Below are 24,683 nucleotides of genomic sequence, written 5' to 3' on the forward strand. Positions count from 1 at the left end.
AGAACCATACATTGCCTCAGTCAGAGGTTATATTATTTGCTGTGAAAAAAAAAGCATAATACAATGGTAAGAATAATAATGTTCTGTACACTGAACCTACACCTCATTAAAGATAGTTCTGAAAATTGCAGTGAAGCCCAGAGTAAGAGTTATGAAGAAGACTCTCACGGGTTCTGGAGGAATTCAGGTGACGTGTCTAGCCACTGGCTTTTACCCTCGTCACATCAACCTGACCATTCTCAGAGATGGTCAGCCTGTGTCTGAAGACCAGATCACTGGAGGAATTTTGCTGCCTAATGGAGATGAAACCTATTAGATGAGGAAGAGTCTGGAAGTCAGTGAAGAGGAACTGAAACAGAGACACAAATATACATGCACTGCCACTCACCTCAGCCTGGACAACAAGCTTGACATAGCTTTTGGTAAATACCTTCAATTTTAGTAATTAATATATGTCTTTGAGATGCTTTTCGCGTGATTATATATTCCAATTTTGATGATGTAGCCTACCTTATATTTTTACAGTGACTATGACAGTAGGCTTGTGTGTACATTTCATACTGCCGAGGGGAGACCAGACCTGGTTCACGCCCACTTGGCCTCCTCTCACATTTTTCTTTAGAAAAATTAGCCAATCACCATTGAGTGTTGTACCACTCTGACTGGACCGTGAAAGAGAAAAAAAACTGCGCAGTGGGTGTGTAGAGGAGGCACACGAATGTTCAGCTCCCATGAAAACATAATAGATTGTCAGTGGGCGGGCGAGGGAATCCAACCTGTTTTCACACCAATCAGATAAGAAATACAAATCGTGACCGTCTGACATGAGCTGATAACAAACTGAATTTCAACTAGAGAGTGAGCAGTTGTTCAGAGATCATTGTGGTAGTAAAACATGGATGAGTTGGATTTTGTGTTACAAAATGATCTCGAGTTGCCATTTGAGCAACAACTTTATATTCAATAGAAAGGGAGGCAGATGCCAGATATTGCCATAGTGCAAAAAAACAGCAATAACGAACTTTTTCTACCCAACACTACGCTAAGATTGCGTGACTATGAAACGTATCACCGCAGCCTAATAGTTACACCACACTATTTAGACCACACTATTGATTAGTGCATGTCAGTGTTGGTGGTATAGTGGTGAGCATAGCTGCCTTCCAAGCAGTTGACCCGGGTTCGATTCCCGGCCAACGCAGTTCAGCTTTGTACTCACTACCTGCACTTACCTGTAAATAATACTATGCTTTGCACCTCTGGTTAGATGCAAAATGATTTCATACATTTCATTGGCTTTGTACCTGTGCTCTGCACAATGACACTAAAGTTGAATCTAATCTAATTACCATGGCAAGTGTAGGTGGGTAGAGTAAGTGAAGTCTGTACTCGAGTTAAAGTATTGTTACTACATAATAACATTGAGTCAGGTAGAAGTGAAACTACTAATAATGACTTGAGCATGAGTAAAAAAAGAATCTCATAGGATTACTACTCAAGAGGTGAGCAACATATGATGACTTATTACATCTATAATGTAGGCCTATTACATTCAAACGTATCAGAGTATCAGTTATGCCCAAAATAAAAATGTGAGGATGCACTAGCCTACTGAAATATCAGCAGTGCAACAGACACTCATTACAAACTCATCTAAAATTGGCAACACCTTGTATTACAGTGATTGCCTCTGTAACTTTACATTTATTTTAAAAAGGTTTGTATGTGTGCAGGGTTGTAGCTAAAAATTCTTAGCCTCCATGCTCCATTACCATGGGGTAAGCTGTGCCTAACAACCTTTTTTGAGTTTATTTCATAACATAAAAAAACCAGTAAGAAGGTCTCCCCACTGTTGTTTATTTGGGGACGTTAGAATATGAGGTGGAGAATGTTGCCACTACTCCGTCACAAGAGACAGAAACCAGAGGATGCAGGTAGAGAGCTCACTGAAAGTTTGGTGCAACGTCCTAAATCTCCGAAATCTCTGAAACGAGTGCTGTAGCAGCACTATCCTCTGTTTCACAAAGCTCAATTAGCTGATGTAAACTCCCAATCTGTATCATGCATATAAGTACTGTGTGAGGGGAGTGGTTTATTCAAAACAGTGAGCCAAACATAGTCATATAAACATATGTAACAAAACAGTCGACGTTGCAGAGGCTGTGCATGTATGAATAAAAATAAGTTGATTAAATAAAAGTCGCAAGAAGTGTGTGGTCTAATGTAACAGAGTATGAGCACATTTTTTAAATCGTAAGTGTACTAGAGTAAGAGTGAAAAGTATCATGCATTAAAAGTACTCCTATAAATACAATTTATTTGAAAGAGTTACTTAAGTACAAGTAATAAGTAAAAGTAACACATTACTACCCACCTCTGATGGGAAGTATTGTTGGGCTTCCTCTATCGAAATCCCCATGCGCCGATACTCATAAAAACTGGCAGAATAGTCCAAAGAACACAGTGAGAGGTTCTAAAACACTGTCCTATTTTATCTAAACCATCTCATACACATATACTAATATTTAAACTTGTTAGTCAGCGAGGCTTTGACAGTGTTATTAGTGCTAGGTGTTGACTTGTTAAATACATGTAGCCTATTCCTCAGGACAGAAATAAAATAAAATAAATACTTGAGCTTTTTATAACTCAGTTAATGTTTTGTGTTTGATTCATTTTCTTTCTTTTTTCCTTAGTGGCAATTTAGTTTAGCCTGTGGAACCACTTAGGAATTTTGGTTACAGGTAATGGGCATAGTAATTAAGAGCTATTCCAATGTACCAGACTGATTTTAATATCAGTTGATATCATCTGAAGCGCCATGACTACATTTCATAATTTTAAAGGGCGTTTTTGTACAGACAAATACTCAAAATTAGTATTTTCTTGTTTTGGGTGTTTAGGAATCTGAACTGGAATTTTACCTCTCTTTGGGAAATTTTTGTAGATTCAATAAACTATTACTTGACCCCCTTTTTCAGGCTGTTTGTGCATGATTTGTAGAGCTTCAGAAAAGTTATCTGTGCTCATGTCGTAAGGGCTTACTTCCATTTTTTTTTCTGTCTGATGCTTGTTCAGTGAATGGGCACTATCACTGGTATTACGTGTTCAGACATGGTGTCGCTCAGTCTACTACTTTCTCAGTCTACTACTTTCTTTTCTACTTTTATTCCAACCTGTCAACAGCATACAAGGTTAAACATGCATCAGTGAAACACTGCATGGGAGAACTATGACTCACAATGACCTATCTAGTGAATAAGGAATCACTATATACTAAATAATGATTTAAAGATTTATTACTGAAAAATGTAATACTGAAAGCACATTAATAATATCGTCAATAATGTATCATTTAGGAGGCCAAAAGCACTCATTTGGGAGGAGAGAAACAAGCAGACACATAAAATATATTCAAAATATATGTATATATTTAAAAGACATGAATATCAATGATCAAAGAAGGGTAACGTAACTGTAAATATACAAAATGTCCAAAATAAAGGCAAATACAATGATGAGGGTCAATGAAGAACAAGAAAGTGATATGCAGTTATCAAATTCAATGATGCCTTTGGTACCTGAGATCATTAATTAGGCCAACTTGTAGACAGAGACTATCGTATTATTCTCTCCAGTTGCTGTTGCAGGGAGCAATTGCATGACACCAGCTTTGGGTTCGACAACTAACTAAAGTATTTTAACTTTCAGGGACTGTTCATACCCCTGACATGTATGAATACTTAGAAAGTGTGAAGAACGTTCCAGATTCAGAATTGCAGAAAAGCATCTCTGACATCTCTTTCTCACTATCATCATCTTGGATTTGGCAATATGACACGTCAAGATTCTGTACAAGTTTGTAACACTGGAATTAATCACAAAACATTCATAAGACATGTTTCATGATTCCCTTTTCTTTCAAATAGCATCACAAAGAATATGTGTGTAAATGAGGCCTGAAGTTATTTTTTTCCCTGTGCTTGTAAACAAGTAAATTGGGCTACAACATCAACCAACATCAAACACAAAATCAAGATTAAACTGGGGAACTTTCTGTTCCATATTACGTTGGGAAAGTAGTCTCTTTGGCAACACTTCTCTATGTACTGAGATTTGAGTGAGGCAAAAGGAGAACCTCTTAGTCTCAGCTTGCACTTACCATCCTTTGGCGTGACTGTGCTGAATAATGCTACACTGTAGGTGCAAACCCTTTTTTACGACAGACACAAAACTTCAGTAGTTGCTATGAAGTCTGCTGAGCCCGTTAAGGTTATCATGCATCTGAGAGGCATTCCCAACCCGCCTGTGGTAGGAAAGTTCGATATGGAGGTCTGGACATTGCATCAGCGTGGTGCCCAAGTTCAGGTGAACGATCCTCCAGGTGTAGCTGTGTTTCACTTTTAATTCCTAAGGCTTTTCTGTATTTGGTATGTGCTCTCAGCATGAGGCAGCAGCAGGTAACAGACTACACATAGCTTACAGGTTGTACACATCATGCGTTTTGATTTACAGTGCATTCTGGACTTGTTAGAGGAGGAATTGCTGAAGGCTGTGTCATCTGCAGAGGCTCATTTTCTTGTGTAGCTGAATGGAAGGAAAGATTAGACAGAAAGTTAAATAATTGCGGTCACAATTCACAAATAAGTTTTGATACATGTACATGTTTGACTCTGCAGAAATCTGAAATGTATTAAGCTGCAGGCAAAGCAATGAATGACTAAACATCCAGAGATGACACAATAAACAATGAACACATTATATGACTTCACACTCAACACACTGCGCACATTGTATACAGCATTTATTCTCATTCAAGAATAAACTCACCATTAGTATTGCATCCATTCTGATTTGGAGACTGGGCACCTAAATGAGATGACATAACAAAACAGATGGTAATCTAAATGAAGATATTTGGAAAAAAAACTGAAATGATTTATTTACTTACTTAATTATTTATTTATGGCCTTGTTTATATGAGGATTTAAGAGCACATTGTTGAAAGAACACATTGTGTCAGACGTACAAACAAATTCAGAAAGTCCGATTTTGAATGAGTTTCTTTCTTAACACTTCCTAGATCACCCCATTTTACTTCTCCACTTTCTTCCTCTCACCAGCTACATTTCCATACAAACATTTTAAACAAAAAAAATCACATCAGTAATAATAATGGTGTCATTATTATGCGTGATGGACACGACAAATTCGAATGAAGCATTATCAAGATCATCAAAAAGCTTTTATATTTGATATGACCATAGTATTTCTTTGCCTTTTAAACAATACGGCAAACATATTTTATCAATCATATAACAAAATATCAAGTGTCTGCCATGAATAGTTCTATCAAAAGCCCCTTTATTAAATTCTCCTGAAATTGTTGCCCCAAAATTTGCATGCTGCAGTGAGATTGGCAGATGGATCCCAGTGTTGCTGAGAATATCACTATTATACTGTTATCTGCAGACTGTAACATGAAGTGTGGTGATCAGGTGACAGACAAAAACTATGACAACTTGTGCTTGTACTCTATCGGGACATGAATTTTCCATTTCATGGAAAGGATCAATGATCCTCGCTACAACATCACTAGAAAGAGGTAACACCTATTAACAGCTAGCCAGAAACTACACCCCATAATACTAAACTGATATGTATTACTCTGAAAATAACAATGGAAAATAACAATGGAAATGCTTCAAATTGGTTTCTTCTGAACCAAACTAAACTTTTGCCACAGGGGCCTACAGGGGGTGATGCTATTATATATAACTTCTCAATCACTGATATTGGTCAATTTGATTTTACAGGTATAAAATTTATGCTCGAAAATTGACTGATATGTGGATGAAAACACAGCTTTTGTCTCTGTTCTACCTCTCCTGTGGTATATCTTCCTCCATATCATGACACCAGCAACAACCACAATCACAAGGAGAAACACCACTGCCACCAACACCCCAGACAGCTTGTACACGATGGTTGGAGTTTTGATGTGACCTGTTATGACAGAATTTGCAAATAATCTGTACTTTCAAAGTAATTTAAAATATGTATTTACATTTTCAACAGTAATGTAACTTACAGTAATACACTTCAAGTATGTGTATGCTCATAACCCATACTGTGTAAATTACCAATGCCGATGTTCACATCCTTGGCTGAATAAAGGTGAGTGGCTGTACAGTTGTAGTACTGCCTTAGTTCCTCCTCACTGACCTCCAGACTCTTTCGCATCTGATAAGTTCCATCTCCATTAGGTAGCAGCATCTTTCTAATGATCTGGTCTTCAGACACAGGTTGACCTTTTCTGAGCAGGGTCAGGTTTATGTGACGGGGGTAAAAACCAGTAGCCAAACAGGTCACCCGGACCTGTCCAGAGTCTCTGAGTGTCTTCTTGAGGAGCCAGATGCTAGGTTTGACTGTGGAGGTGAGAGTGAAAACAAAAGGATCAGAAGGGCAACATATTAAGTATCACAATATTAGCAAATAGCATAAACCATCAGAGAAATGTACGCATTCTGTTAAAACTTGTCAGGTCTGAATTTTAATGTTCTTATAATGTCAGTAAAACACACTTTTGTATGACTTAGAGAGAGGCATTTGCTCTTACCCTCACTTAACATTCCGTTTTTCTCTTTGTGAAAGTACTTCTTCAAGTTTTTAACACAGACTGGATAATACAAATCTGACACCATCTTTTTAGAATAGGATCGCATTTCTCTGTCCCATTCATACAAGAAGTTGCTTTTCCTCTGTAGAGTTTTCTCTGGCATGCTGATGTTTACTTCTTCTACGTTTATTCCATTAAAGGAGTCCCAAGACCTCATGAGTCCTGTATTGTTGGTCTTTACTTCACATCCTACGATTTTCTGATAAACAAGGAATTCTAAGAAAGGCAAGGGAATAAAATTAGATAGGAAGTTAAATACTGAAAATAAGTGCTAATAATCTGATAATAATGATCTGATAGTCTGAGTTATTTTAGGAACCTTGGATTTTGTTAATCTCATTTATCAATCTGAATTCTTGCCCTGAGTTCTAGAAAATGACTGAGCATTTGCAAACAAGTGCTGTATTTTGCTTTCCCCTGTAATTAAACCCCAGCTGAATATGTTTAACATTAAGGTAATCCAACCAGAGTAACAGTCCATGTGTAACTTTCTGATTTTCCATGCTATGGGGAAATGTAAAGTTTACTCAGATACTAAACTACTCACCATCTGTGTAGTTCAATCGAGGCTTCAGTCGTATTGTTCGATCTTTTACATTGTTGTAAACATCTCCAAACACAGTCTTAATGTGGTCTGGCTGTATGTCAAGATCTTCGGAACTGTTGTGCCCACAGGGAATAAGTCTTCCTTCAGCTGAGTCATAGTAACCCACTTGTACATCATTCAACCTCAGTACTGCACTGAACTCAGGAAATGGTGTCTCTCCCACTATATATGTTGCGTAAATGTACAACGAGACAGAACCTGTACGTAGAAAAGAGCAAATTTGATTAAATTAAAATGTATTTTGGAATGCACTCATTCTATGTACATGTGAATCAGAACTTATAAACACCCCCCCCCCCATAAATAACAGTATCTGGAACAATTTGCTCTATAATTCCATGAAAAAGTAAACTGATATTGCTACATTACCGCACTCTCATTCTCACAGTACTATGCAATCAATAAAATTTATATAAAATAAAAATGAATAAACTCAAGAGTTTGATTATATTTGTGTGGTTGTACTATCTGCATGTCTTTTCATTGATCCAAGCTCTGATCCAGAACAAGGAAGTGTCAAAATGAAAATGAATTGTATTTCCATGTTCTTTGGATTTACACAACCATAAATAGAATCATTGTATCTCATAATCACACAGAGATTCGTACGTTTATTTTAAGTCTAATATTAACCGTGTTTATACAAAGTGCCTTAATCAAGTGTGCCTCTTACCTGTTGAAACGATAACAGGATGCACCAATAAACAATGGAAGAGAGCAGGACTAATCATCTTTCTGTCGAGTGAACTTTGATCGTCACATACCCATATTGGGTTATTCCACAAAATCCGTTTTCTACAAAGAGCCAATGATTTGCGCTAATTGTGGTACCATACACCTTGTCTTTTTATGGAACCGGTTTGACAAAACTTTTTGGTCGAGCGTTTTAACGTGATATCTCAGGCCAACAGTCTGTAATAAACCGACAAATATTTATTTAGCTACTCGTTCTCGTCATCATTTTTCATAAAATAACACGTAAAAGATCTGGGTTATTTTGTTTCAGGTGGCTATTCATTACAGCTCTGATGACAGAGAATTTATTCACAAACCCACTATGAACGTAGTGCTCTGAGTGATTGAAGCCCAGAAGCGATGGAAATGGTATGATATGACATTAATAACATATACAGCTTTTTTTAACAGTCAAACAGACTCATCACTCAAAACATGGCAGAGCATTAAAAACATTTAACGCCGCTTAAGTCTTGCGAGGACGTAGTATTCTTACCCTGATACGAGGTAGGCTATTCGTCGATGTCAGCCATTCGTCGACTCCTCAGGTCGTGGTCCTGAATTTAGGAAGTAGCCTGCTGCCTTCACGTGCTAGTCGAAGATCTTTCTTCCCACTTATGAAGTCGGAATTGAGAGTAGCCTACGTCAAGTTCAAGTGGTTTATTGTTGTCGGAGCGAAATGATGAATGGTGGACGCAGGGTTTGTTCTCACCTGCGTCTTGAGGAAATCCTATTTGCTAGAAGAGGACAAAGATACAACAAAACGCAAAAATGCAAGTAAAATTCTGCCACTGCTTTAGATTATTCAGTCTAAGATATATATATCGGTGGCAGAATTTTTTGGAGAGACAGACTGAATCAACACCCAAATCATATACAATCGATATACGGAGGGCAAGGGCAATCAAACAAAACATTTTCTGAGGCACTGCACTGCCACTTAAAAATGATTTTATATTCGTATTTTTATGTTTCTATATTTTCTTTATGTTTACATTTTGTAGTTATATTTTAATTCCTTCTATGTTGCTTGGCACTCTGACGTTGTACATTTACGATGACAATAAAGGCATTCCTTATATGTTGCCTGTATTTCAGTATTCTCTGTTAAATTGTTATTATCAAGGTGTATATATAAACTGCAGTATACAAAGGTGTGTGTGTTCTTAGCCTGTGTGGACGTGGTGGAAGTAAACTGTTAAAACATAAATTACATGCAGTGATGTATTCACTATAATTCCAGGTTCCGCCAAGTGAAATTAGTTTAATCCATTTAAATACCAACTGTAACATTTCACACACTACGTGAGTTCACATGAACTCAATAACCCAGTTGTCTCCAGCTAAAACCAATACAGACCATCTGAGACCAGTTCAGACCAATACATTCCAGTAGAAATTTCTATTGGTTTTTCTACTGGGCATTCCAGTAGAAACCAGTTGTGAAACCAGTTGAATGTGTTTCAATTTCCCTATAAAAAACAATAGAAACCAGTTGGTTTTCTACTGGTTTTCAATTGGTTCTCTACTGGTTTTCAATTGGTTTTCTACTGGTTTTCTACTGGGATTTTCTACTGGTTTTCAACTGGAATTTCCACTAGGGTATGGTCTGCTTTAACATTAATGTTTAATAAACAAAGTTATACCAAAGAATTTCTAAGTAGGAGAGAACTTCATTGTCAAAACTCACTGTTTCATGGGGGGCCCTCGTGAGACAGTCCAGAGTGAATTGGGGCCTATGGAGCTGAACTTCCAAAAATGAAACTTTCATGGGGAGAATTTTTTTTCTTGCAATTTTCACTATGTTTTCGTTATAATGGATCATAGCAATACGTGTAGTTCCATTATGAGATTTTTTACAGTTTTTCAGTTTTAGTAAAATACCTTTCTTTAAGTATTTGTGACGTCACACACCACGACGCACTTTAAGGTATTATGGCTTTAAGGCATTTATGGCCATATGTGGAACGCAGAAGAAAAACAACAAAATATACCTTAAACTTGGCTTTATTATAATTTAATTTCCCAATTCATGTATTTTGTAGATAAGCATAGAACACGTCTAAAGGGTAGAGAACCGGGCCTGTGACTGGAGGGTTGCCGGTTCGATTCCCAGGCCCAACGTCCACGGCTGTGTGCCCTTGAGCAAGGCACTTAACCCCAATGCTCCCCGGGCGCTCACCAAGGAAGGCTGCCCACTGCTCCTGCGTCTGGTGTGTGTTCACTACTGGTGTGTTGGATGGGTTAAATGCAGAGGACAAATTCACTGCTCGCTGTTCACAGTGTGTGTGTGCAATCACTGAAACTTAACTTAACTTTAATGACTGTGAGTAGTCATTAACTCCACCATGATTAGCTGGCATACTATTACATTAGCAATCAGTCGTAAATCCTTAACCGACCAATCAGCATACATTAGCAGAATGCTAGCGTTTCGTGGGCAAAATAGCCTTCCCTGCTAAAACAGTGAAAGGACGGTAGCATTTTCTCATTTCAGTTCTGATATATATTAGATACTGTATTTGCAAAAACACACACACACACATACATATATATATATATATATATATATATATATATATATATATATATATATATATATATATATATATATGCGCGTGTGTGGTGTGTGTGTGTGTAGAAGGAGTATTAAAATAATTATTTTAGCTGTTTAGGTCCATTCACTCCCATTCATGGAGGACTCTCTCGCGAGCACCCTCTACGTGAATTGCAGCCAATTTCGATTACAGAAAGATATTTTACTACGATTTAAAAAACGTGAAAAAATCTCAAAATGGAACTACATCTATTGTCTTGACCCCTTACATCAAAAACATAATGAAAATTGCAAGAAAAAACACTGACCCCATGAAAGTTACATTTTGGGGGGTAAAGCTGCATATGCCCCCATTCATTCTGGACTCTCTCGAGCACCCCCCACGAAACAGTAAATTCTGAGAATGGAAGTTCTGTCCTAGAAACTCTCTGCTCGAGTATCAAAATTATCTCCGAATTTCCCACTTAGAAATTTGGACTTGAGGGGGCGTTCATATGCAACTTCCAAGTCAGCAACTCGTATTTATCATAATTCCGACAGCACGTGAAGGCAGCGTTAGTCTGTAAAGAAGCAAAACCTCTCTTCAGTGGAATCAAGCTGGCGTGGATCCGAGTTAACCATTCCACCAACAAAACAGACGTAAAAAAAAAAAATTCCTCGGTACGGACGAAACTTTAGGAGAACAGTTCAATTATTTCGATTTTTTTTATAGCAGGTCAAGCTTTCATTTTGCTGTACTTCCACAGATGCATTATCGACGATCAAACGAATGTGCCTGTGCGTGCATGGTGGCCTACCCACAGCATGGAACTGCATGGGAGACACCCCTGTGCTTTGTGTTATGTATGCCATCGTGGCTGACAGATAGCATGGTAAAACAGTCAGTGCTTTTAAGTCAGAGGTTTCAGGCCTTCCCTTTCACACCTACGTTTTTAAGCTTTCTCTCATTTGATGGAATAGTATATGCAACCATTTTAGGGGTTCACGCCAGGTGTTGCTCCAAACTAGAGATGTGCAGAGTCAGCACAGTAACCAACCCACCTCAGATAAGCCTCGTTAGATCAAGATTATTTTTGAGATGGGTCTGTAAACCCACAGGAAAGGAACATTAGTCATGGTCAAAATTCATAAGAAATTGTGGCCAACAGAGCACACCAGTTCAGTCATCATTATGGAACAATTTTGTATTTTGAATAATGATCACTCTAGAGCTAACTGTCGTAACTTCATGAAAATATATGTAGAACTGCATGGTCTATTTTACCTCTTCTTCTTGGATCAGCTTGGCTAATTTTATTGTGAGACATGGAAGGCTTAACCTTGATCAGACAACAAAGCTGATACCGCATTTGTTCCTTTGCAACTTCAATGGAGCTTAAGAATTCTCAGCTATATGAACAACCAGTTAAGATGTGGTCAGTCCAAGTATTCATGTCCCCGGCACGTAGCTCACATCTTAGGACGCTTTCATAAAATGTCAATAATGGCCTCACATAACGTTCTGGCAGGAAGGAGTGGACCTATAATTAAACTAAAAATTGCTCAATGTTTTCTTTGTTTTCTTTATTTGTGTTACGTCCTAAAACAAACTTTATTTATTTATTTATTTGGTGTTTGGTTTGTTCAGTTCCTGATGTTACACATTACATTGATGGATGTGTTGTACATTTATTATTGTCTCAGAGTCTCTCTCTCTCTCTCTCTCCCTCTCTGTTTCTTTCTCTTCTGTGTCTGGGGGTCATTAGGCTCTATGGAAACAGCGGAGGGCCTGTTTGTCAAACCTTGCTCCCACTGGCTGAGAGAAAACAAGGCTGGGGATATAAGCCTGCATGTTCTCTTCACACAGAGATTTTCCTCTCCTTCCTCAGACAGCTGTTGTTGTTGTGACGGTGGTGGAACAACAACATACCACTCCCAGACAATAACAGATGTACAATACATCCATCGATGGAAAATAAGTGATATTTACACAAACTGAAAACCAGGCTGGATTAACAAAAACAGGTGCACCCCACAACTAAATAATTAACTGCAACAAGGAACTAAGTCAAAGAAAGCAGATTCTCAAAAGGGCTACCAGAAGGAGGGACTGACAACCTGGGCATCATGGTATGTGATGATTATCAAAGGCAGCAAAAATCGCAGTTTAAAAAAAGCTGGTTATTCTTGTGTGTTTGCACTTGTTCATGTGTTTAAGAAACAGACTGCGTTAATGACTTAAAACTGATTTTTTTTTTTTTTGAGTTGTCAGATACTTGTGTCCAAAAACAAAGATTCATTCAAAGTTACTTTTATTTATTTATTTATTTGTTTGTTTGTTTGTTTGTTTGTTGTCTTGATTCAGACAGTTTTGTATGTAGGGAATGTGAAACATAGTTATGCTGTTGACGGAGCATACTATGCTCAGTCTTTATTATTTTTTAAATATTGGTAAAGCAAAAACAATAAAAACTCTTGTAAAATTTCAGTCTCAAGCTTTAGCTACACAGTGATAGTTTCTTCATATCACATCATGTTCTCAAACAGTGAGCCCAACCTTTCCTGGTACCATCAGCAACCTGTTTTTTGCACTTTTTTAAATACATAGGTTTGGGTTGCGATTCAATGTTCGTTTAACGTAAATTCTGTCTAAAAAGGAAAGTAGTGAAAACATATAACTGATGTAAGCTGAGTAAAACGTAGAAAACACAAAAAAGAAAGAACAGAAATAAATATCACCATATCGGTGATTTAATGTAAGGATCAAACAGTTACTGTACCTCACATGTACAGTACATAGTGATGTTGTACCTGAGTTATACTAACTGACAGTTGTGTTGTCATTAGAGACAGACAGGGTTGAAGATGTGGAATCTTCAGGTGTCTCTTGTTCTTCTATGCCTGAAGAAAAAGACACAAGATTACTCACAGCTCTCTTGTTCTCATATAATAGTTTGGGTTAGGTAAAACAGAATCGAGGCCTTAAGCTTTTACTTTTGCGTACAGAGGTTGAGGTTGGACATGCTGAAGTGAAGGACTCACTACAGAATAACTGCTTTATTGTACACACAGTCTGAAGGTTTACGAGTTTTGTATTCTTTACTGGAGAGATTCATTGGATTGTCCACTGCTTTGTGTATTAGAAGTATATGTCTAGCAATTTCGTGTTAATTAAATTGCTTGCTAATAAATGTAATGTAATTTTAACAAAGTAATATTTTGATTCTGATGTTACAACCATGAAAATGAAACATTCTGGATTCAGAGGTGTAGCTCAAAAATGCTTTATTTCCTACTAGTAAACCTTCCTCATAGTCTGATATATACATCCTCCTGATAATCTGATATACTCACTTGAAGCTGCAGTGTATTTAGAATGAAGCGATGATTGAGAACCTAGCAGAAAACGTTTCAGCAAAGTCAGTTAATGTTGGCACATAGTATAGTAATAGTGTACATAGTAATATGCAGTATTAGCAAAATCTCTATACCGAGGATTTTATGATATTTGATTTTTAACATAAAATTGTGTCTCTTTGACTTGTTTACATAAAAATATCTCCCAAAATAAAATAATCTCAAGATCTGATTATTGGGTTCCAAACTTAAATGACAAACTCTTTAATGTTTCTCTAGTTACGAAAGAGTAGTTTGTCGCAGCATGCTCTCCCATGATGTACTGTAATAGAAGAGTTGGGGAAATGCCCTTATTGATTCTTTACACTTAATTGCTGTGTTCCAAAATAAAATTACAAATAAAACAATCAAGCGGTTAAGTATATTACTTTGTTATACATACAAAATGACCTTATACCCTGAAAATGACAAGGAAACATTTTAGCATTCCCATCAAATTGCAGATTCATGTCTGTATATTTATGTTCATGTCTTACCTGAACGCCTCCTGCATTTCTTGATGACGGCTAGCACCACTGCAATCACACACACCAGGATCACCACTGGTACTATGGCTACTATTGCTACAACAGGTGGTCCAAATGATCTGCAATCTGCAAATGATATGTATATTCTTACCTAGGAAAATGGCCTTTATGTCATTAAAGCCTACAAAAACAACTTATGACCTTCGACAAATATGAACACATTCCTTCATATTCTCTCAAAAAAATATGCCCAAATACATTTCCTATTTCTACCAAGAGTGTAAATTACACATTATTTAACTTCCTGGGTAAGATGCAAAAATAAATAATTAAATAAATAAATACAGATAAATAAAGATTCACTTTAACACAGAGAAGGAGGTCACCATTACTATGTTGCTATTTAACCACCTGCAAAATTAAGGACAGCCCCAGGGTGTGAATACACCAACAGCAATGCACAGACCCACTCAAGCTTTCAAATCATGTAAAGAAGTTGGTAGCAGCAACCAGCAGTACTAACTTAGCAAGACATATCTAAACTTCTGTTCTGTTCTTTCTTTAAATGTGTTATTCCATGTGATTTAGCCTATCTGATCAGTGTTAGGGACAAAATTACATTTGAAAAAAAAAAACTGATAAAAAGTAATCCCTAGCAATCCCTTTGTTTCCCAAATAAATATTCACAGTTAGCCAAGTTAATTACCTAAGCGGATGTCCAATTTGTTGTCTAGACTAAGGCGAGTAGCTGAGCAGGAGTAGCAGCTCTCTTTGAGTTCCTCTGCATTGACCTCCAGACTCTTTCTCATCTGGTAGGTTCCATCAACATTAGGTAGCAGTATCCCTCCAGTAACAAGGTCTTCAGACAAAGGTTGTCCATCTCTGAGAATGGTCAAGTTGATGTGTCGGGGGTAAAAACCAGTGGCCAAACAGGTCACCTGAACCATTCCAGAGCCTGTTAGTGTTTTCTTCAGGAGTCTGACCCTGGGCTTCACTGCAGAGCAGGAAGTGAAAACACTTAAAAATTAAAGAATGACATTATAAAGAATCATTATAATCTAAAACAATACTAGGTTTAGTCATGTATTGAGATAAATATCTACAGCGTATAGAGTCCCAAAGGACTATGCAGGACAATGATGTCATAAGCTATTCCTCCCCCTGTTCACTGAGAATATATTATTCATTGCATGTCAGTGAAGAATATTCAACACGTTGCCCTTTAATTTGACAAAATTAATATTTTTATGCCTATTTTAGCAAAAAAAATGCTTTTAAATTTGAGGGGCGTACAAATGTTAATATCAAGACTCAAACTCACTACAGTTGCCGTTAATGTGACAGATTAAGCAGTGTTAAATGATGTTGGTCTTACCTTTCCTCATCACATTGTTTTTCTCAACGTCAAGGTACCTCTCCAAGGCATTTACGCAAAGGGGATGGTAAAACAGGCTATATCGCAGGTTATAATCACTCCGTCTGTAGTTATCCCATCCTAATGTGTCCAGGTAGGTATAAGTGTTGTTCTGTTGTGTATAGTATCTGTGTTCCCTTACGAGTAAGCCATCAAATGCGTCCCATAGTTTCAGTTGTCCTGAGGTTTCACTTTCACATCCTGCAAGTCTTTGATAAACATTAATTTCTAAGAAAGCCAAGGAGAAAAAAAAAAAAATTAAAAGTCAGCAACAGTAGTAGTAGCAGGGATAATAATAATAATAATAATAATAATAATAATAATAATAATAATAATAATAATGGCTCTTTAAAGTCACTCTGTGGTATAATGAGCTAATTAGTTTTCTTGCCGTTTTTTTTTGCGTTGTTTTGTTTTGTATTGTTTTGTTTTGTGTTTTGAGGTGTCCATAGAATGCATTTGGACTTCTTACTGAATTTCTTTATGTATGTGAAGATACACAAAAGGCTTGAACAATCTTAAAAAGCATTAAATGTCAAGATATCCTGTTATATGTTCAACTATTTACGTTGCACTCACCTTTTGTCGAGTTAAAAATGTCCCTTACTTGTGATGCTCGGTGTCTCATACGTTTGTAAAGACTTTGAAAAATGTTGTTTGCAACCAGCTTCTCTATAAGACTGTGATCTGTTGTATCTGAAAGCCTGTAATGGATCTTTTTGCTCTCATCTGAATAATAATATCCCACCTGTACATCATCAAACATCACCACAATGCTGAATTCAGGAAACTGTGTCTTTCCCATTATGTAGGTGGCAAATGCAAACAAAGAATGAGGACCTGTGGACAAACAAGAGCACACTATGTAAAGTATTGTGATGCAGTGTGTGTGTGTGTGTGTGTGTGTGTATGTGTATTTGGAGAGAGAGAGAGAGAGAGAGAGAGAGAGAGAGAGAGAGAGAGAGAGAGAGAGAGAGAGAGAGAGAAGCAGCCTATAACTTTTTGGAACCATTCCCTGCCTTGCTAACTCTTGGATAATTTGGAGGGAGATTTAAGTTACAAGGCACAAAATAGTAAAACATTTTCAGCTGTGTATGGAAAGAACATGGGCTAGCCTAAAACATTAGGTTATTTCTCCATAGCAAATCTAGACTTAACATAGAATTCTTTGATTTGAATTAATTTTCAAATTGCTGTATTCCAAATGGCTTCATTTTCTCCCTTTTGTTTGTTTTTTGTGTACGTAGACTCTTTACTTACTAAGGATCAGATACTAATTACTTAATTAACTTAATTTACTTAAAATCAAATTCTCATTTATCAAATCATGACAGCATTTGGGTAATGTTGTCGGCAGAATTAGAATTGACAACAAGCAGATAGCATGGATTATTCCAATCTTAGTAAGATGCAATTCCAACATTGTCAGCAAGCGTCTGCTTATTTTTCATTAGGAAATTATGGTTTGGAGATTTCATGCTGATTTAGAAAATAACAAATATAACATAATAACAATAATAATAGAATTGTGAATTTTAAATATTTCACTGTGGTTTGGCGGTCAGACTAAAATTAGAAAGTTGGAAGGGTCCAGTACCCAGGCCCTGTTTTCATGAATGACACTGAACATTAATAAAAGTTTTCGACTATGTGGTTACGGTTTGTTACATCTCTTAGGCTATTACTAGGAGGAGTGGTAAACTAAGCTAGCTTTAAAAAGTCAGATGATCATTGTTACTGTACACCCTGGTTTATACACCCATATTAGTCTACTCAAATGGCCATCGTTTCATTGTGATGTCTTGCTGCTATCATTTAATTTACGTGTAGCTTTGCACTTTGTTGGTGAAAATGCCTTTGTCGTGAAACATACTCAGAGTGTTTCTTTGTTCCTACTCAGGGTTCATCAGCCAGACAAAAGATGAAAAGCTGCCTGACTACGGTTTGATACCAAGTTTACTCAATTCAGCCACAGCGCCTTCTTGTTTTGTTGTTGTTGTTGTTGTTGTTTCTTTTTAATCAGTTATGCCATTACATGCTTACTTTCATTTTAAAACAGGTCTGTTCACATGTCAGAACAGGGCACTATTTTGTTCACACAATCAGGGGAAGCCGAACTAATTGGTGAGCTGAAACATACTTGAAATAATCTATAACAAGATATCTCCAGTCACATCAGAAGCAAGCCTTGATAGTATCATGAATAATCTATTTCTCAGCAGTGATTAATGACTAAGGATACATGTTTTGGACATGACATGCTGATTTAGAAAATAACAAATATGAAAATCTTACAACAACAATATCTAAATATTTGTTATTTTAAATACAAAGTAATATTTGTAAGAGGGGATGCTGCCCAGTCCCCAGTCCTTGTCTAGAATTCAATATTCACAGTTTCTAAAACTCAGCATTCAAATTGACACAAAAAGAATGAACACATCGTTGGCTACGTGAACCCAAATGTGTCACTCATTTTTTAATATTCATAACATAGAACATCTTACCTGCATTTACAATAGTGAAAGCTGAGACAAAATATACAAGTGCGTGTAGTCTCTTCATGTTGCTGAACCTGTCTTAAGTTGTAATATTCCAAAGTCCAAGTCAAAACAAAGTGGTTAAAAGTTTTTGATGACTTTTTATGACTATCTGCTGATCTGGTGCACATTCATGGTTGGAAGACGCTATGGTTTGTTTGATTGTTTAGGGTATTACCAGAGGGAGTGGTTAACTGAGTTAGCTTGAAAACATCAGCTGATCCATGTATCAGTGAACCCTGATGTCTGTACTTCTGGTACTGGAGTGGCAAAAACCTAAGTTTGAGCTAGTTGTAATTATCATTTATTAAGTGTAGCTGTCTGTACTTTTTTGTTGTTGTTGTTGTTGTTGTTTTTTGTTTGTTTGTTTTTTGTTTCGTTTTGTTTTGTTTTTCAGAGAGTGTTTTCTTTTGCTTTCTTCCTTGTCTCCTGGTCGGCCAACAAAACATGAAAGTTGAAAAACTGCCTGACAACAGTTTGCGATAGTTTCATGTCAAGTTAAACAAGTTCAGCAAGTGCTTGAGCCACACCTAAAACTAAACAGTAAATATTTTTACCAGGAGGATAAACGCTAAATATTTTCAAGATATGATCTATCATTCCTGGCTTTTTTGCCAGTACCCACACAATATTTTTTTTAATCTGTGGAGCCAAATTTAGGTACGAGCACAGAGTGTGATGTCAGAATCAAATGTTAACGCATTCAGTTACAAATTTTATACTTTAAGATGATTGATATGTAACAAATATGTAACTGATGACTGTGGTGCGTATTCAGGTATAGGCAATATAAACAGTATAACTGAGGTTTTTCTTGCTCAGAGCAATATTATTAAAATTTTATTTACAAAAAACAAAATGAGGATTAACTGAAACATATGTCTTTCCACAGATCCTTCATTAGTGTGTGCACAAACCACTTGGAAAATTATTTCAAAAGGTTTAAGTGAAATGTTTGAACTTGTTAGAAGGTACCAGGCAAATCCAATGGTTGCATCTAGGCACGTGCAATGTTACAGATTTAAGCTGAAAAACATCTATACATGTTTAGCAGCTGTGAACCACCCAAAGCTTATTGTGGGTGACTTTTGGGTTCAATGCAGGTTATTCATGTCCTGAAGATGACTCACTTTTTTATTTGGATATATTTCATGCAGAGCTCATTGTCTATGCCTAGTGTGCTCCTATGCAGATCAAGGTCAGACAAGCTCAGGCTTGCACACAGAGAATTCATTGTTTATCTAAGCAAAACTCTGTGAGACAAGACATCACTTGTCCCTGAAATACTGTGTTTGCATGATAAAGGACGCATGCCTTCAATGTGTATGTATGGGAAATATTACATATATACACATAGGCAGTGAAAAGCAGAAAAATGAAGATAGAAAAATATTCAAAAAGGACAGTTTTTTAAATGATAAAGAAAACCATAATTGCAAAGTATGTGACACCTAATCATCTTTATTCAATTTAACAGATTTGGGCAAATATTTGTGCAGTAGTCAAACAGCCTTATGTTAAGCTCCTGGAGTCAGTGGAGTTTATTCCTGGAATGCCCTCCATCATGAGCCAACTTGTTGCTCAGGAGCACCTCCTCACCAAGATTTAATTGAGAATGAAGGGGTTGTAGCACCCCCAACTGGACCAATGGTCCAGTTCTCAACTGTCTCTATGTACAGACTGTCAGAGGATTAACCATTTCACAGTTCTGAATGATGTAGCACAATGAAGCCACTTTTCACAGACCAGAATGCCCAGTCCTGTCTTAGCTATGCAAAAAGACAAATTTATCTCCCGAAACCACTTGGGGAAATAAGATAATGGTAAGTCCAAGGGAGATTTCTTTGGCCCTAATTCTAAACATCAGGACTGGTATAAAGCTGATGCAGCCCATCACTCAAAGTCACAGTGTCTACAGCTAAGCATGGTGCTGGCATAGTGCTATCTGTCTTCAGTGAAGAGAGCTCAGGTCAGGATAGAGGTGGAAATTAATAACTCCAGACATCAACATATTTTTTGAGTCAAACCAGCTTCCCTCTGCAGTGAGGCTGAATTAAAAAAAAAATCTCACTTTTAAATGCAACAAACCAAATCAACGCAAAATGGACCATGTCATGGCTGAGAAAGGGAAGATCAGTGCCAGAATCTGACCTCACAGCCCTGTACAATAGTTGTAATGAGTTGAGTGTACTTGCAGGTTCCCTCACAATCTGAATGAGTCTGAATTCTTCTGCAAATACGAATGGAAGAAAACTTCAAAATTCAGACTAGATAAACTGGTAAAGATTTGTCTACTCTGACTCACTGCTAATATGTTAATTTGGTTATTGTTTTTTAAATAAATGATTCATTTGTCTCTTACTTATTTGTCTCTTTTCTTCTCTCACGGTGATGATTCCTGCAACAGTACTTTTGTCGCTGGGATTTGATAAAGCAAAACATGTGGTCAACATTTTTCTCAACTTTATATTGTGGTCTTTTATTACAGTGTTGTTTCCTTTTGTAACAATAACTTCTTCTCAAATTTGTGACATAGTCTAATCAATCCCATCTCTTATGATAGTGGCCAAGTTTTGTGAATCACATTAAATCCATCTATTTGCAAGACACCTTTCAACGCTTCCAAACTTTACTTTACCAACCCCTCCCACAACAGCTGACGCTGCCAGGAGGAATGTATAAAATTGTATATTAATTTGAGTGGGCCACAAAGAGCAAATAACTCGCATGACTCACACGGGCAACCAGTTTAACATCAGCAAAGTGCAGTATGTATGCCATGTTAATAAAACAACACATGGGTTTTGTGCTCAATCTATTGAGTTAATACCAGCCCTTGGTTCCCTCCATTTTTTGGTAACATTCGAAATGATGTACAAAAGCCTGTCAAATGCTTCAGAGTTTTACATACTCTTTGTGCGGTTTTATCATCTGCTCTTAAGTAATAAGGTTTACATTTAAGATGCATGTTTCTTTCTACTCTATGCTTGTACAAGGAACAGATTCTATCACTGCTATTAAGTGTTCAGATATAGCGCAGCTTACTAATTTCATTTCTTTTCTTCCTTTGTTGCAACCTGTGTAGAGTTTGAGAGTAGACATGTATCAGCGAAGCATTCTGCATGGGAGAATTGTAACACACAATGAACAATCATCCCAACTAGCAGATTCTGAATTACTAAAATCCAATATATTAATGAAAGGTTGTTATTCTTCTATAATATCCAGCTAACTTTAGGAGCTTTAAGCAATCAAAAGCTTAGACTAAATACATCAATAATGCAACTAATAATCAATAGTGTAGTTCATAAAGTAACTAGAACTCATTCGAGAGGTTAAGCAACAAGCAGACAAATATAAAATATTTTAAAACATGACCTTTATTGATGATTATAATAGGGAAATATACAAAATGTACATAATTCAAAACACAGTGGTGTTCCATAGCATATAAAAACATACATTTCAGAACATATAAAGCCTTTGGTACCTGAGAATCATTGGGAGGTTTGGTAACCACAACTCCTTAACATACAAAGGAATACATACTGGGTTTTTTGTTTGTTTGTTTGTTTGTTTGTTTTAATTAGCAAACAACAGAAAATACAAAATCAAGATTAAGCTAGTGAATGATGTTCCAGCCAAAAAGGAAAGTAGTCTTGTACCTAATGCACTAAAAGACTACTGTCACGCCCTGGTCCCTCTGTTCTCCCTCCAGTGTTGGGTTTGGGTTCTGTTTTCTCTTGTCCCTCCCCCCCTCTTCTGTCAGTTTTTGGTTCAGTCCTGTTTAGTCTTTGTTCAATTATAACTCTCACCTGTGTTTAGTTATATCTTGTTTAGGTTGCTATAAGTACTCCTTGGTTTCCCCTGTTTCTTTGTGTTGGTATGTTTGGATATTTCCTCCTGGTCACGTTCTTGGTCTGTTAAGGTTCTGTTTGCGAGTCTGTAAGTTTTGGTAACTCTTGTTACTTTAAATAAAGAGAAAAAATTGATCATGTGCATGTGCATCCTGTCTCTTTCGAGAAATGTGACAACTACAGAGCTAAGATTCGAGTGAGGCAGAGGGACGACCTTTTAGATGCAGCATGCGCTGATCACTCTGCGGTCAGTGCTATAAATGCATTCATAACATTATATGAGAAGTATTCGCAGCACCTCTGTGGCAGGAAACTTTGGCACGGAGGTCCAGACACTACACCAAGTTAGTGCCCAAGTTCAGGTGAATGGTCTGTCAGGCGTCGCTGTGTTTCACTTTTAGTTCATAAGGCCTCGTTTTATTTGACATGGCATTCTGAGTTCATTAGAGGAGGAATTGCTTTAAGATGTAATCCCTGCAGGGACCTCATTTTCTTCTGTAGCTGAATGGAAGGAAATATTGGACCGAAAATTAAATAACTCTGGTCACAATTCACAATTTTTTTTTTTTTATTAGATATACATGTTTGACTGCACAAATCTGAAATGTATTAAGCTGCAGGCAAAGCAATGAATAACTAAACTTCCAAACATGGCACATTAAACAATGAACACGTTATATGACTTCACACTCAACACATTTCATACATTGTATGTAGCATTTATGTTCAATCAAGTATGACCTCACCTGTAGAAGTATATCCATTCTGATCTGGACATGGGTTACCAGAAGGAGGTGACATACAACCTAACAACAGAATATACGTGTGAGGTGCCATACAACATAAAGCAGATGGTAATGTAAATGCCGACTTTAGAATAATGTTTCAAATTATTCATTTCATTATTTCATCATTTGTGAGTCTGATACACGTTCTATCAAGTGTTCAAATAAATTTAGAAAATCTATTCAATTTTTAGTGAATCTTTAAAAAAGGAATCCTAACACTTCTTAGATTGGCCTATTTTAATTCCCCAGTTTCCTCTTCTCACTAGCTACATTTCCATACAAGCATTTTAAACAAATCACATTAGTAATAATAGTGTCATCATTATGTGTGATGGGCACAACAAATTCGAATGAAATATTGTCACGGTCAGCAAAAAGCTTTTATTTTGATATGACCATGTAATTTTTTTTTTTGCCTGTTAAACAAAAATGCAAACTAAGTTTATCAGATAAATAACAAAATAGTGTGTATGTGTAATGAATGGTTCTACCAAAAGCCTCTTTATTAAATTCTCCTAAAATTGTTGCCCCAAAATTTGTATGCTGTGAGATTAGCAGATGGATCCTGACACTGACATTCCTGAGAATATCATTTTTATACTGTTATCTGTGGACTGCAACATGAACTGTCGTGATCAGGTGACAGACAAGAACTAAGTCAGTTTGCCCTTTTATACTGATGGGACATGAATTTTCCATTTCATGGAAAGGGTGAATGATCTGGATAAGGTGCCACGCTCATCACTGTAAACAGGTAACGTCTATTAACAGCTAGCCAGAAATAAGGCCCCATAATACTAAACTGATATGTATTACTCTGAAAATATGCTTCAAATTAAATAAATTTAATATAAATGCTTCAAATGTCTTTTTTTCTTTTTAGCAAAATAACTTTTGCTACAGAAGCTTACAGGAAGTGATTTTATTATATATATAACTTCTCGATCAGTAATATTGGTCAATTTGATTTTACAGGTATAACATTTATACACGATAACTGATTAACATGCGAATGAGAACACAGCTTTTGTTTCTGTTCTACCTCTGCTGCGGTATCTCTTCCTCCACATTATGACACCAGCAATAATCACTATCACAAGGAGAGACACCACCGCCACCAACACGACGGGCAGCTTGTACACGATGGTTGGAGTTTTGACGTGACCTGTTATGACAGAGAATTTGCAAATAATCTGGACATTTAAAATCATTTAAAACATGTATTTACATTTTCAGCAGTAATGTAACTTGCACTATTTGAATGGGCATAAGCCATACTGAGTAAATTACCAATACTGTTCGGATTCTTGTCCATATAAAGGTGAGTGGCTGTACAGTTGTAGTACTGCCTGTCTAATAGTTCCTCTTCATTGACCTCCAGACTCTTTCGCATCTGATAAGTTCCATCTCCATTAGGTAGCAGCATCTTTCTAATGATCTGGTCTTCAGACACCGGCTGACCCTTTCTGAGCAGGGTCAGGTTTATGTGACGGGGGTAAAAACCAGTAGCCAGACAGGTCACCCGGACCTGTCCAGAGTCTCTGAGCGTCTTCTTGAGGAGCCAGATGCTAGGTTGGACTGTGGAGGTGAGAGTGAAAACAAAGGATTATAAGGGCAATATATTAATATAATTATTACAATAT

General features: G+C 36.9%; 1 protein-coding gene and 1 non-coding gene across 2 annotated transcripts in view; one reads left to right on the top strand and one right to left on the bottom strand.

Annotated features, from left to right (window-relative positions):
- LOC115805314 (class I histocompatibility antigen, F10 alpha chain-like) overlaps positions 1-24,683 on the bottom strand; it is a 38,218-nt gene that overhangs the window by 10,855 nt on the left and 2,680 nt on the right. The window contains exon 3 of the mRNA XM_030765865.1: positions 15,148-15,435. Coding sequence (XP_030621725.1) covers positions 15,148-15,435 — 288 coding nt within the window. The remainder of the gene's footprint in view (positions 1-15,147; positions 15,436-24,683) is intronic.
- On the top strand, positions 1,130-1,201 carry trnag-ucc (transfer RNA glycine (anticodon UCC)). Its single transcript has one exon. It is a non-coding gene; the product is annotated as a tRNA-Gly (tRNA).

This window comes from Chanos chanos, chromosome 1 (assembly GCF_902362185.1).
Source record: "Chanos chanos chromosome 1, fChaCha1.1, whole genome shotgun sequence".
Taxonomy (NCBI): domain Eukaryota; kingdom Metazoa; phylum Chordata; class Actinopteri; order Gonorynchiformes; family Chanidae; genus Chanos; species Chanos chanos.